At 45.5% G+C, this 16,290-nt stretch overlaps 1 protein-coding gene across 15 annotated transcripts in view; it reads right to left on the bottom strand.

Annotated features, from left to right (window-relative positions):
- The window catches only part of GRK4 (G protein-coupled receptor kinase 4), a 103,312-nt gene that overhangs the window by 17,812 nt on the left and 69,210 nt on the right, over nucleotides 1-16,290 (bottom strand). For all 15 annotated transcript variants that reach the window (XM_047718689.1, XM_047718697.1, XM_047718698.1 and 12 more), the window contains one exon: nucleotides 1,534-1,571. In XM_047718689.1, coding sequence (XP_047574645.1) covers nucleotides 1,534-1,571 — 38 coding nt within the window. The remainder of the gene's footprint in view (nucleotides 1-1,533; nucleotides 1,572-16,290) is intronic.

The following is a 16,290-nucleotide window of genomic DNA, read 5'->3' as shown; positions in this document are numbered from 1 at the left end:
AGGTGCACATAAATTATACTTGAAGGGCATCTGCGAGCCATGGCAGCTCCTGGATCTGCTTCACTGAGACCCTGTGTGGAGAATCAACCAGAGGGGAGCTGCAAGGGACACAAATATTTTCCCAGAAGCATTTATAAACCCTGGTCAAATGAGAGTCTGTTCCAGGTGGGGGGACACACACAGCCACTCTCCGGCTGCTCCCACTTGGGACTCTTGCAGAGGCTGGGACCACCTGGGAGCTGAGCCAAGACTTCTGGGCTCCCAGAGAGTGTGCAGGGACACAGACACAGCAGGGCTCTGGTGCTTCCAGCACTGCAGAGACATGGTGATCCAGGGCCCTCAAAAACAGAGCCAGCCTCATCTTCAAAATATCAGAAGAGAGAAACTAGTGATCTATGTAAAGAATAAATCATTATGCCCACTTTGGATTTATTTCAGAAATTACAGGTTAGGGGCACCTGGGTGGCTCAGTGGGTTAAAGCCTCTGCCTTTAGCTCAGGTCATGATCTCAGGGTCCTGGGATCAAGCCCCACATCAGGCTCTCTGCTCAGTGGGGAGCCTGCTTCCCCCTCTCTCTCTCTGCCTGCTTCTCTCCTACTTGTGATCACTCTCTGTCAAATAAATAAAATCTTTAATTTAAAAAAAAAGAAATTACAGGTTAGTTTACTATTTGAAAATTAACTATACTAACAGAAAAAAGAACACATAATCATTTTGATAGAAAAAAGCACTGACAAAATTCAACAACCATTTGTTATTTTTTTCTTTTTAAAAAGACTTTATTTATTTATTTGACAGACAGAGATCACAAGTAGGCAGAGAGGCAGGCGGGGGTGGGGGAAGCAGGCTCCCCGCTGAGCAGAGAGCCTGATGCGGGGCTCGATCCCAGGACCCTGGGATCATGACCTGAGCCAAAGGCAGAGGCTTTAACCCACTGAGCCACCCAGGTGCCCCTCATTTGTTATTTTTTAAAAAAGGAAAATTCTTAGGAGCTCCTGGGTGGAAATATACTTCTAAGGGAAAAATCAAGATGTGGACCAACAGCAAGCAGTATGACAGAGAAAAATGTTCTTACTGTGAATTTATTTTAATATGCTTTAGAATTCAATTATTAACTGAAAATTATGACCAACTTTGCTTCTTGCCTGAATACAGGGGAATGGCAATGTTATCTCTGTTGTATTTTCAAAAGAACACATACCAAAGAGCTTCCCTTTTTGTTGTTGTTTCTGTTCTGCAACAACGGGCTAAGCCTGAATTAACTTTCTGTAACCAAGTCCCTTTTTTTTTTTTTAAGATTTTTTTTATTTATTTATTTGACACACAGAGAGAGATCACAAGTAGGCAGAGAGGGAGAGAGGGGGAAGCAGGCTTCCCGCTGAGCAGAGAGCCCGATCAGGACTTGATCCCAGGACCCTGAGATCATGACCTGAGCCGAAAGCAGAGGCTTAACCCACCGAGCCACCCAGGTGCCCAACCAAACCCCTCTTAACAAAGTCTTATGCTTTAGATATGAAAAGCTCACTTACTTACCTCGGTCATCAAGGAGGATATTCTCAGGCTTTAAGTCTCTACAAAGGAAGAGACAACAACAAAAAGCTCAATTATTCAGAAGGCAACACTGATTCATCAGATTCAGAAGGCAACACTGATTCATTCACCCAGCAGAAATAACCACAGATGTCTCTACTATGAGCAGCGCCGAGAACGGGGGATAACAAAACCGTCCTTTGTGGGTCAAGTCATGAGTCCTTCATGCCATCCCTGGGAAGGAGGAGGATGCCACAGAGGTTTCATCCCAGCCAACAACATGCGTATGACAACTGTGTGCTCCGCCCAGGTTCATGGATCTGAGACAGTTCAGTGATAAAAGGTACAGCCCCATAGTAACGAATTAGTCCTTAATGAATTTGATTCAATTTATTTTATCATTCATACACTTTTTAAAATGTCAACAACTGAAAATTTCCCATACCAGGAAGAACTCAGCTTTGGGGGGTCAGATGGGCACAGATTCAAATCCTAGCTCTGCTGCTCTTCCTCCGTGTGACCTGAACCACTCTAGGCTTCAGTGTCCTCCCCTGTACAGGGGCGTGATCCACACCCACCCACTTCCTCAGTGAGGCAGGGCTGGGGGAGCTCAGCCTTGCAGCAGGAAGCCTGTGATCAACAGCCGCGACTGTTCGAAGTTTATTGTGAAGGAGGGATACTACAGACTTCAAATAAATACAGGTCACAAGGGGTGTCTGGGTGGCTCAGATAGTTAAGCAGCTGCCTTCGGCTTTAAGTCATGATCTCAGGGTCTGGGATGGAGCCCTGCATTGGGCTCCCTGCCCAGCAGGGAGTCTATTTCTCTCTCCCCCTTTGCTGCTTCTCCTGCTTGTGCTCTCCCTATCAAATAAATAAAATAAAATAAAAAATACAGGTCACTAAAGACTATAATATGTAAATGTAATATTCCAAACTGCTTATTTGTTTCTTCCCTCTGGAAGAAAAAAATTTACTTTTCAGAGGACTTATATTTAATTGTGGTTTCAAATGCAACACTATCACAACACCCTGTCTCCCCTGAGCACTGCCCCTCCCTCTGTGGCCAGATTACTAGAACCTCCGCGCAAGAGCAAGAGAAGATGGAAGGTGGCTGGACTCGGGAAAGCTGTGTAAAGTGCCAGAGGCAGGAGCTACCTGAAGTGAGCCCTTCCAGAGGCCACAGCTAGTGTAAAACCTGCTCAGGCCCAAACCCACATCCCCAGGATAAGATGAGAAGCAAGCCTGGCAGCTGAGGGACATGTGAACACAGCCTGAGTGGCAGCAGAGAAACCCTCCTGTAGGGACAGCCATGCCACCGCTGTCATGGTCCCCTTGGGGGGGAGGAGCCACGGCCGAGGGGCAGGTGGCTTCTGTGTTTGCACCTTCGAGCCACTCACATGTGCTCCTGCACCATCTGGGTGGGATGGAAGGCATTTTTGCTTTTCCCTTTATTCTTTTCTGTATTAAAAAAAAATCATTATAAATGTTATTAAGAATGAAGTAGCCTTCCTTAACTTGGAGCCGCCAGAAATTCCTCGCTTATGTAGGCTGATGCTCAACATTAACACAGCAGCTGCCCCCCAAATTACATAAACATCTCCCAGGATATCCTGCACCTCCCTGCTCCAAGTGTGGGCCATCCGTCCACTGAGTTGTCCCCACGCACTGTGCGTCAGCGGGCTCTGAAAGTAAGTGTGTTGTAACAGCCTCAGCAGGGATGATGCTACTGAAAAATCTAATGTGATAGCAATAATCTGTACAGTCTAATGGCTGGTATGGACCAATTCACTACTGAAAAAGTATAGGTACAAAATGTTTCTTTCCCACCGCTATTCTGCACTGCCTTCTTCTTACGGTGTATGATATCAACTACTTTTCATTCCACAGCTCATTCACTAGAAAAAGAGATCCAATGCACAGCTGAACACCCATTTCCCTTAAGAATTTCCAACTACAGCCTTCCAGACAGGTAGAAATGTCATCCTGTTGAATTAAGGAAGAGCTCTTGAGAAATGTAACAACATAATAAAACTGTCAAGTCAAGATTCAGGTTCTCCCTCCTGTTATGGAAAAGAGTGAGGGGCCCAAGCACAGAACACAAGACCTGGATCAGTATCCATCACTCACGAGGAAGGTGACCAGAGATGATCTCTCTTATCTGTAAATAGATATGATTCCTCAAAAGACTGTCAGGTCGCTGCGATGAAAATATGTGCCAGAGGGCTCTATATCTTGTGACCATATCCAGCAGCATTTTTGTTATTTATATGATAATGGGGGATTTTATTCAAATACGGAGCTACATGGAAACAAAGTAAAAGGGCACATACCACAAGTTTAATTTGTTCATCATCATAAAATAAATCTCTAGGGGCCGGCTGGGTGGCTCAGCCCTTAAGTGGCTGCCTTCTGCTCAGGTCATGATCCTGAGGTCCTGGGATCAAGCCCCGCATCAGGCTCCCTGCTCGGTGGGAAGCCTACTTCTCCACCAATCCCTCTCCCACTCCCCCTGCTTGTGTTCCCCCCTCGCTGTCTCTCTCTCTGTCAAATAAATAAATGTTTTTTAAAAATAAAATAAAACTCTAGAAATCATCCTGATTGAACAAGTACTTTTAGTGTTGTGAAAATTAATAAAAGGGAACTTCGTTTAGAACGGAGTATGGAGGCGGGCGGGGGAACTCCTGCCCTACGCTCCCGGTCAACCGGGGATCCAACAGGAAGACATGCACCTTACACCTGCTATTACCTTAGCTACCACTTTACTATTCCAGCAGGATGAAGGAAGGTTTCCTTCTCCCCCAGCAACAGCCCAGCCAATGAGAGACTGCCACAGCTCAGCCAATGAATGACTGCCACACAGCCAGCCAATGAGACACTGCCACAGCCCAGCCAATGAGAGATCATCACAGCTCAGTCAGTGAGAGACTGCCATAGACCAGCCAATGAGAGGCCACCACACTTCCAGCTCTCAATTTACTCCAATGGACTTTCTGTTTGTAATAGCCCCCCACCCCCCTTCCTCTATAAAAGAGCTCCCTCTCCTTTGTTCTGCAGACTCTCCTGTGGTTTTGCTAAATTTGATTTTTCCAGAATGCACTTCTCTGCTATTCCTGAATAAACCTATTTTTGCTGGGGAAATAAGGGCAGTTTTACTTTAAAGTTAACAGTTGTGAGCATTTGACAACTGCTCTCTCAGCTCGTGTGGGCATCAGTGCAGGGTAGATTCAGCACCTCTATTGTCTCCAAGAACACACTGCAGAAAACCGGGGCCATAATACATTACTCCAAACACATCCTCTCCTGAAGCAACAGATTGCATCCTTCCTCCCCTAAGTAAGCAAGAGGCAAGGAGCTTCTGTTCTAAATAATTTTCTATCTTAAGAGAAGAAAGCTCTTCCCAGAAGATGACCTAACCCTTAGGAAGCATCCATACCAGCTCCCTGCATTATGCCCCTCCTTCATAACAGAGTTGTTTCTTGATCCTGTTGGCTCACTCCTGACCCACATGAGTAGAGTGTAGAGTGTCCAGATCCACTGGGAGCTGCTGAAAGATGGCATGATTGTCAAGGACAATGACAGCTAACTCCCAGCCAGAACAGTGAGGGAGCATGGAGGGCCACTTTCCGGATAAGTGCATTATCTTTCAGCATTTAAAAAAAACCACAGTAGCCTGGATTCCACAATCACTGTAGTGTTAGCCCTGGCGGTTTTCCTTTTTTTGTAATGCCAGTGTTTGACTCCAGCTCTGGTGCCTGAGGTATCCACTTTAAAGATGTCTCTCTCAATAAACACACTGACGGCCGCCTGGCTGGAAAAACCAGACCACCCCCATCCCAGGCTCCTCTGTTTTAGAGATCTTGGTTTATTTAAATAACTGACCGTTTGGGTGGCTTGGTTTTTTTCTCTTCTAATGTTTTAAGTTCCCATTCTTATGTTTTAAAATCACCGATAAAGAGTGAGACTATGAGACTCTAGGCCCCCACGTTTGCCCCTAATAACTGCAAAACCCTAGGCCCACATGCTCATGTGTTCCCTCTCCCCCACCCCTGCACGTCCAGACCTCTCTGTGTGGTCCCAGGTACTGCATAGAATTGCCAGAACTTAGAAGAAATAGCCTTTTTCTCTTTCAAAGTTTTTTTTTTTTTAAAGATTTTATTTTGTTTTTTTTTTTTTTAAAGATTTTTTATTTATTTATTTGACAGAGAGAGATCACAAGCAGGCAGAGAGGCAGGCAGAGAGAGAGGAGGAAGCAGACTCCCTGCTGAGCAGAGAGCCCGATGCGGGGCTCGATCCCAGGACTCCGAGATCATGACCTGAGCCGAAGGCAGCGGCTTAACCCACTGAGCCACCCAGGCGCCCCTATTTTATTTATTTGACAGAGAGAGATCACAAGTAGGCAGAGAGGCAGGCAGAGAGAGAGAGGGAAGCAGACTCCCTGCTGAGCAGAGAGCCCGATGCGGGGCTCGATCCCAGGACCCTGAGATCATGACCTGAGCCGAAAGGCAGCAGCTTAACCCACTGAGCCACCCAGGCGCCCTCTTTCAAAGTTTCTTGATGGCTACTGCTGCATCTTGTAGTTATATAATAAGGATCACAAGGGCTGGTCCAGCCATAAGACTGGTTGTTGATGGGCTGAAACCAGCATAGAACACTGGATTTACTGGCAAGAGTACACAGTAAAGTTTTCACTGCAGAGAAATGTCTTGAGAAGATTCTGGATCACAAATTAAGACAAAGCAAAACTGATGCAATGATTAAGGTAGGTATCAAAATTCAACTCTCAATCTGAGAACCAGCTTTGTAACCCTAAGAATCTACATAAAAGAAAAACATAAAACAAAATCAAACCCAAGTGAGAGAAAAATAACTGAAGACCTTATTATCCACTAAATATCTGAACTTGGTATCGGCTAAAAATTACAACCTCCACATTCTAAAATATAAAAGAATTACAATATTAAGCCTGACCCTCTAGTCTGCAAACGAGATTTTGACTCTGACAGAGACACGGAGGACACTTGATGGGAGGGAAGGGACAGATCTGACCTCAGTGACATCATTCTCAAATAGTCTTTTCTCTGTATTCACTGTATATAAATGTACACAGCATTCATCAGGCTGGTTTTTAGTTACTGCTTTTTCTAGTCTGCTTCAGAAGACTCAGGCGGGTGCACTGATTCAAGCTTTTGTATGTCTATCCAAAATTTCCCTCTCATGAAGTACCAAGAGAAGCAGCAGGATTCTAGCTGGGAAAGAAAAATAAACAAACATGAATCTATTGTCTTTATTCACAGGTGACATGATTCTACATGTAGACAAGTTTAAGGAATTCACAACAAAACTTCTAAAGCTAATAAAAGAGTTGAGAGAGGACGCAAGATCAATATGCAAAAATGGGATGTATTTCTACACACTAGCACGAAATAGTCCAAAAATAAAATTAAGAAAACAACTATAGGGGCACCTGGGTGGCTCAGTTGGTTAAGCATCTGACTCTTGATTTTGGCTCAGGTCATGATCTCAGGTCATGGGATCGAGCCCCACATCAGGCTCCACACACTAAGTGTAAAGCCTGCTTAAGATTCTCTTTCTCCTCCTCCCTCTGTCCCTACCTGCTCATGCTCTCTTTCTAAAAAAATAAAAATAAACAAAATAAATAAAAAGGAAACAACAGTATTTGAAATGGCATCAAAAACAATAAATTCAAAATGAAACTTAACAGCAAAAAAAAGTAAGTATAAGATATATATACTGAAAAGTACAAAATATTCCTGAGAGAAATTTAAGCCTATCTAAGTAACTGGAAAGACATCCTGTGTTCATAGGTCAGAAGATTTAGTATTGTTCAGATATCAGTTATCCCCAAATTGAACTACGGATTCAATGCAATCCTTTAGCAGCAACTGTTGTCCCAGAAACTGACAAGCTCATCTTAACATTCATATGGAAATGCAAAGGACCCAGAATAGGCAAATCAATCTCAAAAAAGAACAAAGTTAGAAGCCTCATGTTTCCCAATTTTGAAACTCACCACAAAGCTACAGTAATCAAGACAGTATGTGTATTGCCAGCAGGACAGACATACAGACCAGTGGAATAGAATTGGGAGTCCAGAAATAAACCTGCCCTCTTAACAGTCAGTTTTAACAGTTTTAGACAAAAGTGCCAAGGAATTTCAATGGGGAAATGACAATATTTTCAATAAATGGTGCTGGGATGGAGACTCTTCACCCACCTACACTGTACTAAAAACTGAACATGGGTCCTAAACTTAAAGATAAGACTTAAAACCATAAAATCCTTAGAAGAAAACACAGGACAAAATCCTCATGTTGCTGGTTATACAATGATTTCTTAGAGAAACTACCAAAAGCATAACAACAACAAAACCCTGATCCATTGAACCTCACTAAAATTAAGAACTTCTGCAATTCAAAAGACACATTAAGAACATGGAAAGACAAGCCACAGAGTGGAAGAAAGCACTTGCAAATTTTACATCTGGTAAAGGACATATGTCCAGAATATATAAAAATGTTTGCCATTTAATCCTGATAAGACTAAATAACCCAAATTGAAAGTGGATACAGTATTGGAATAGACATTTAACCACGAATATGTAAAGATGGCCAATAAGCATATGAAAAGATGTTCTATATCATCAGTCATCAGGGAAATACAAATCAAAACTACCAAGAAGCAAAACAAAACAAAACAAAACAACATAAAACCCACCATGAGCCGTCACTTCATGGCCACTGGGGTGGGCTAGCATTAAATGGGGAGATACTAACAAGTGTTGGAGACGATGTGAGGGGTTGGAGCCCTGGAAGGAATGTAAAATTGTGCAGCCTCTTTGGCAGAGAGCTTGAAAAGGTATTAAAAAGGTAAACATGAATTTTCCATGCTCTTGAGAAATTCCACTTGTCAGTATCTACCCAAGAGAATGGAAAACAGAAGTCCAAATGAAACTTCATACACAAATGTTCACAGCAGCATTCTCCATGACAGCCAAAAAGTAGAACCACTCCGAAATACCCATTGACTGGCAAAAGGGCAATGGGATTATTCCAACATAAAAAAGAATCAGGTACTGATAAATGCTAACACATGCATGAACCTGAGAAACATTACGGTAGTGGACAAAAGCCAGAACCAAAAGGCCACATGCTGATTCTACTTGTATGGGATGTGCAGAAAGGTCGATGTACAGAGACAGAGAAATGATGCCCCTCTTCCCCAGTGTGAGCTCTTCAAAGATGAAAGTGCCCAAAACAACATAGCCATGGTTAGGAGGGAGCCTGGAGGCTGACTCTTCTGGAACATGACAGGCGAGAGCACTGAGAAACAGCCAACACAGGCATCTCTGGCCCCTCACTCATTTATTATCGGTTTTAGGTGTTTTTGTATTCTTTCTGTAATTGCTAGAAAATGCAATGAAATTGAAAACTTTATTTCCCCTTAAAATTGTGAAAGGATTCTCCCACACCAGTTAATGAACACGCCCACCACCTCACATTTTTTGGTGTGAGAACCTTTAAGTCTCAGTCCCTTAGCAAATTTCAATTCTTCAGTATAGTGTTACCAACTCTATTTTCATATTTTACATTATATCCACAGCTACTCATCTTATAGCTGAAAGTTTGTGCCATTTTGCCAACCTCTTCCTATCCCCCACCTCCCAGCCCTTAGTGATTTTTCTGTGTCCACAAGTTTGACTTTTTTTTTTTTTTAAGACTCTACATACCAGTTGGGGTGCCTGGGTGGCTCAGTGGGTTAAGCCTCTGCCTTCAGCTCAGGTCATGATCTCAGGGTCCTGGGATTGAGCCCCACATCGGGCTCTCTGCTCGACGGGGAGCCTGCTTCCCCCTCTCTCTCTGCCTGCCTCTTTGCCTACCTGTGATCTCTCTCTGTCAAATAAGTAAATAAATAAAATCTTAAAAAAAAAAAAGACTACATACCAGTGAAACCATGCAGTATTTGTCTGAGTCTGGCTTACGTTACGTAGCATGAGGCTCTCCAGGTCCATTGGGTTGTCACCCATAACAGGACCTCCTTCATTCTCATGGCCAAATAATGACTCCATTGAGGATGCATGTACCACATTTTCTTCACCCACCCACCCACCGATGGACATGTAGGTTGTTTCCAGATGCTGGCTATTCTGAATAATGCTGCAGTGAACATGGAAATGCAGACCTCTCTTTGACATACTGTGGATATATCCTTTAGAATACACCTACAAGTGGGGTTGCTAGGTAATATGGCATTTTTATTTTTAATTTTGGGGGGAACTTCCTTACTGTTTTCCATAGTGGCAAAAGTGAAACCATTTTAAAAAGCGAAGTCTAAAATTTTCGTAGCCTTTTGCCATATTCCCCTGCATACAGACTATATATTGCTAGGTAAAATAATTCTTATAATTTAAAAGACACTTCACTACCCAAACAATGGCAAGCAGAATCTGCCATCTGCAGAGCGGCTGAAGAACAGGGAGAAGGTTGTTCTCCACAGCCAGCCGCTGCTGGGCCAGACTTCCCTGATGCTGCAGACCAGTCTTGGGAAAAGCTTTTACGTGAAAAGAAAGTGTAGCTGGCCCTTGAACAACATGGGTTTGGATGGCTTAGGTCCCCCTACATGTGGGTTTTCTTACAGTCCCAGTGCTGTGATGCATGCTCTCTTACGATTTTTTCTTTTTTCTTTTTTTTTTAAAGATTTTATTTATTTATTTGTCAGAGAGAGAGAGGGAGAGAGAGTGAGCACAGGCAGACAGAATGGCAGGCAGAGGCAGAGGGAGAAGCAGGCTCCCTGATGAGCAAGGAGCCCGATGTGGGACTCGATCCCAGGACGCTGGGATCATGACCTGAGCTGAAGGCAGCTGCCCAACCAACTGAGCCACCCAGGCGTCCCTCCTTATGATTTTCTAACTAACATTTCCTTCTCATTAGCTTGCTTTATGGTAAGAGCATATGGCAGAGTCCATAGAACACACAGAATAATGTGATCAGCTGCATGTCATCAGTGAGCTTTCCAGGCAACAGCAGACTGTGAGTAGCAAAGTTGTGGGGGAGTCAAAAGTTACATGTGGATTTTCGACTGGGTTGATGCTCTAATCTCCACCTGTTCAAGGATCAACCACACTGTCCATAGACTCAAGTGCTATTTAGTAAGGAATTAGTCATTCCCGCATGTTAATATTCAAATGGTGTCAGGGCACTCATGGGGTCTGTCCCTAACCAAAAGCATTTCAGTTGATCTGATTTTACAGAAACTATGTTCCTCAGTTAATTTTTTAAAAGATTTTTATTTATTTACTTATTTTACACATGGGGGGGTGGTCAAGCAGGGGGAGTAGGAGAAGGAGAAGCAGGCTTTCTGATGAGCAGGGAGCCCACTGTAGGGCTCAAACCCAGGACCCTGGGATCATGACCTGAGCCGAAGGCAGATGCCTAACGACTGAGCCTCCCAGAGGCCTCCTTCCTCAGTTAATTTTTAAGGGACATTTAAAACCCCAAAGGCAAGAGTCCCCTTCCAACTTCCGCATAATGAACAGGCAAAATATCATGAAAAGATGCTGGAAGAGAAAGTACCCAGCTGGACTGGAAATGCATGCCCACACCCCTGTCTTTATGTATTGTTTTGTTTGAATCAAACAGCTCACTTCTTAGATATATGGCTGCACACTGAAAACTATGACCTCTCAAAGCTCTCTCTATATGCACACTTGATTTCTTTCCCTCGCTTTTTCTCACCGAACAATTTACACAAAGCCATGTTACAAGTAGATGTATCTAAAGGTATGACACAAACTACATACCCCGAAACCACACACCTGGGCCACTCACACGGTCGGACGCCACCTCCCTGCTATTCACCCGCCCTCCTGGAAGGGCTTTGCCCACACTGCCCTGAGCCTAGCACTCCTTCTGTGGTTCATTGTGTTGTTGTTTCAGGCATTTTATCTGAACAAACAACAGAGGATGACAGACAAAAAAAAAGATGAAATGCTTCAGGAAAATCGTTATCTGGAAAAAAAAAAAAAAAGGGAGGGGGCCTCTAGGATGCTAGGGCATTTTAGCAACTATTTTAACATGTTCTCCAAATAAATAACAGATGTGAAGGACACAGCCTAGGGCCTGGCGGGCAACAGAAAGCCAACAAGTTTGTTCTTCCTTCTTTTTTTTTTTTTTTAATTTTTAATTTATTTATTTGACAGAGATCACAAGTAGGCAGAGAGACAGGCAGAGAGAGAGGAAGGGAAGCAGGCTCCCCGCTAAGCAGAGAGCCTGATGCAGGGCTTGATCCCAGGACGCTGGGATCATGAGCTGAGCCGAAGGCAGAGGCTTTAACCCACTGAGCCACCCAGGTGCCCCATCCTCCTGTCTTTATGACCACTCTGGTTTACGTGGACTCCTCTGCTCACTTTCTCCAGTAGGCACACACGGCGCACGTCTCCCCCAAAAGAATGATCCCTTTACCCTCTGCTCTGATCTTAGCCATCTAGCCAAGATGCCAGGTGAGTCCTAGGTCCTCCCGAAAGCCTTCCCTGATCAGACCTGGGTCCAGTTTAAATCATTTATACTAGAAAGAATTCTGCAAGCCTGTGAGGACTGACACACCTGGAGCAGCTCCCACAGACGACATTAAGAGGTCCCTGGGCTCTCCTTCTGACTAGGAACATGCTATACCCTACAGGTGGCTCAAAGCCGGGCCTGAGAGCCTCCTCTCTGACCTGAGAGTGCTGAGATCATAGAGTGTTCTTATTTGTACCATCTGTCTGCAAAAAGAAAGGTCATCTTTCTGGTACCTGGTCTGATAAAGGCTGTCAAGAGGCAACTTCTGACTACAAGAAATAATTTCAAAGAATGAAAGTTCTTTTTCATTGTTCATTGACCTGTCTGCTTGACAGGTCCCTAGGGGAGGGGACGCACCATTAGAGGCTGAAAGCCATGGGTCATCCATTTAACAAATGGTAGGCGCCTCCTACTGGTGGGTGCTGTGGACATGCACTAAGTTCCAACTAAGTACTGGCCAGCCCACCCCTTTCCCCTGCTCTGCCTGAGGGCAAGTTGGAGCCCAAGGTGAAAGGCTAGGGGAAAAGAAAATCTTCTAACCAATCCAGTAATGAGGCACACCTTAGAGATAAGGGATTTGATCTAGACAGTCAAAATTCAGTGACTATCACAATAAAATGAGTCAAACGAATTTTTTGGTTTCCCAGTGCATATTAAAGTTATGTTTGCCCTACACTGAGACCCATTAAGTGTGCAATAGCATTATGTCTAACATAACAATGAATACCTTTTTTAAAAAAGATGTTATTTGAGAGAGGAAGAGTGTGAGAGAGATAGAGTGAGAAAGAGCAGGAGCAGGGGGAAGGGCAGAGGAAGAGGGAGAAGCAGACTCCCCGCAGAGCAGGGAGCCTGATGTGAAGCTAGATTCCAGGACCCTGAGATCATGACCCGAACCGAAGACAGACGCTTAACCGCCTGAACCATCAGGTGACCCCTAAACAATGAATGCCTTAATTAAAAAATGCTTTACTGCTAACCATCATCTGAGCTTTCAGCAAGCTGTGATCTTTTGCTGCTGGAGGGGTCTTACCTCGATGCTGACGGCGGCTGAGTGATCACAGTAAGGGTTGCTGAAGGCTGGGGTGTCTATGGCAGTTTCTTAAGAGAATAAATTTGTTGCACTGATGGACTCTTCCTTTCCCAAATGATTTCTCTGCAGCAAGCGATGTCTGGTAGCATTTCACCCACAGCAGAACTCCTCTCCAAACTGGAGAGGAGCCCTGCCACCTTATCAACTAAGGTCATGCAATGCTCTAAGTCCTTGTCAGATTTCAACCATCTCCACAGCATCGTCACCAGGAGCAGACTCCAGCTCAAGAAATCACCGTCCTGACTCCTCCACAGAAGCACGTCCTCGCCCGTGAGGGCAGCAGGTCGCTCGCCTCTCCAGGCTCCACTTCTGGTTCTCTGGCTATTTCCACCACATCTGTAGTGACTTCCTCCACTTGGTCTTGAACCCCTCAACGTCCTCACCAGGGCCGGAGCTCACTTCTTCCAAATTCCTGTTAGTATTGACATTGAGCCATGGGAACATTTTCTTAATGGCGTCTGACATGGTGAATCCTTTCCAGAAGATTCTCAATGTATCCCACCCAGATCGAGTGGAAGAATCACCATCGATGCCATCCTCTGCCTTGCAAAATGTGTCTCTTAAATGATAAGACTTCAAAGTCAAAATTACTCCTTGCTCCGTGGGCTGCAGAACAGACACTGTGTTTGCAGGCAGGGAAACGGCACTCATCTCACTGTACATCACCAGAGCTCTTGGGTGACTGGGTACAATATTAACGAGCAGTCATATTTTGAAAGGAACTTTTTTTTTCTGAGCAGTAGGTCTCAACAGTGGGCTTGAGACGTTTGGTAAACCTCGCTGTGAACAGATATGCGGCCGTCCAGGCTGTGTCATTCCGTGGGTAAAGCACAGGCACAGGAAAGGTAGCACAATTCTTAAGGGTCCTAAGAATTTCCAGAATAGTAAAGGAGCACCGGCTTCAGCTGAAAGTCACCAGCTGCATTAGCCCCTAATGGGGAGCCAGCTTATCCCTTGAACCTCTGAAGCCAGGCACTGACTTGTTCTCTGGCGAGGACAGTCCAAGATGGCATCTTCTCCCCAGATATGGCTGTTGCGTCTACATGTGGAGAATCTGCTGTTTAGGAGTCACCTAAACAGCAGGATCTCCGGCAGAACCTGCTGCAGCTTCTCCATCAGCACGTGCTGCTCCCCCCGCCCCTCTGTGTCTCCTTAAACCTCACGAACCCACTCTGCTAGCTGCAGACTTTTCTTCTGTGGCTTCCTCACCTCCCTCAGCCTTCGTGGACTTGAGAGTCAGGGCCTTGCTCTGGATTAGGCTTTGGCTTAAGAGAATACTGGGGTGGGTCTGATCTCCTATCAGACCACCCAAATTTTCTCCCTATCAGCAATGAGGCCGTTTGGCTTTCTTACCATTCATGTGGTCCCTAGAGGAGCGCTCTTAACTCCCTTCAGAACTTTTCCTTCATATTTGCAACGTGGCTGTTTGGCACAAGAGGCCTACCTTTTGGCCTATCTTGGCTTCAGAAATCCCTTCCTCACTAAGCTTAATCATTTCTAGCTTTTCATTTCAAGTGAGTTATGTGTGACTCTTTTCACTTGAGCACTTAGAGGCCATTACAGGGTCATTATTTGGCCTAATTGCCATATTGTTGCGTCTCAGGGAACAGGGAGGTCCGAGGAGGAAAAAGAGGGAAACAGCCGGTGGGTGAAGCAGTGAGAACACACACAACACGCACTGATTATGTCCACCATCTTACGTGAGTGCTGCGTGTGGTGCCCCCAGACAAGGACGACAGTAACATTGGAGATCAGAGATCACAGTCACAAGTATAATAATGAAACGGCTTGAAACACTGCAGGAATGACCGACACGTGATGCAGACATGAGGGGAGCCCACGTGGCTGGAAAAGCAGTACAGACAGGACCTGCTCAGCACAGGGTTGTGACAAACCTTCCGTCTGTAAAAGAGGCAGTGCATGCAAAGCACAGTAAGGCCACAAGCAATGAAACGAGGTCTGGTGCACGTCTTCACCGGAAGCAAGCAGAAGGGCTTACCTGCACTGAACTGCACTGAACTCTGAGGTGCTCCCGGAGTGAAAGAGGGATCAAGCTCCTCCAGGCCTGTTCCCTGATTCGTGGGCCACCCATCTCTCCCTGTGAGTGTGGTGACATGGCCTGTGTCCACGGGAATGGCTCCCAAGGCAGCAGTCTGCCCCCGGTGCACCACCTCAGGGGCGCTGACCAACCCCATAGCCAGGCCTGTGATCCGGCCTTCGAGAGATCCTAAGGTGCCTCCAGGCAACATGAGACAGAGCCAAGAGTTCATGAGAATAGGGATCTGAGAAAGGGCTTCTGAGATGCTTGCAGCTGGAGTGACCAGCCCTCCAGTGGGATAACACAGTTGCTCTGAGGATGCCCCCGGGGAGCACACACCCCCATACTCAAGGGTGGGGAACTTAGGGATGAGCTGCACTTTCTCCGAATGCAGGCGGAGGGGCTGCAGAGAAGAAAGGCCTCCAACCAACAGGCCGGATGTGCAAGGGTATGAAGATGTGAGGACACTCAAGAAGTACGTGTACATCACGAAAGCAGACAGTCCCCATTTGGGGTGCAGGACACCCGGCTGGAGAAATCAGCGGGGGGGCGGCACCACACAGGGTCAGAAGAGCCAGGCCCATAGGGCTCCAAGCTAGGGATGCTATGACAGGATGGGATCCACACCACAGGAAGGCCTGTCATCGGTTCCACAGAGCAGGAACTGGGGCAAGACTGGCATCAGCGAGACCATTCAACTGTCTGCCAGGTAATCTGAGAAAGACATGAACTAAGCCAGTGACCCCAAAACCTGGATGTAGGGAAACATCAAGGTCTGATTTGGTGACCAACTGGATGGGGCAGGTGAGGGCAGGGGATACACAGACCCCTTGGAATGTAGGGGAAATGGCAGGGTGAGAAACGGCCATAGGCAATGGTCCACACCTGGAAGTAGATGTCCTTACAGAGGTGAAGGGACAGAGCTACACAGCAAAGGGTCAAGAAAGGTGTCAGAGCCCAGGAGCTCAACACCCAAAGGGTTACTGGAGGGACTGCTTTCCCTAAAATTAAATATTTGATCATACTAATTTAATTCTACCTATTAAATTTTCTTTAGT

Source organism: Lutra lutra, chromosome 2 (assembly GCF_902655055.1).
Source record: "Lutra lutra chromosome 2, mLutLut1.2, whole genome shotgun sequence".
In the NCBI taxonomy this organism is placed as follows: Eukaryota; Metazoa; Chordata; class Mammalia; order Carnivora; family Mustelidae; genus Lutra; species Lutra lutra.
The sequence above is the reverse complement of the archived record's forward strand: the minus strand, read 5'-3'. Positions and strand labels throughout refer to the sequence as shown.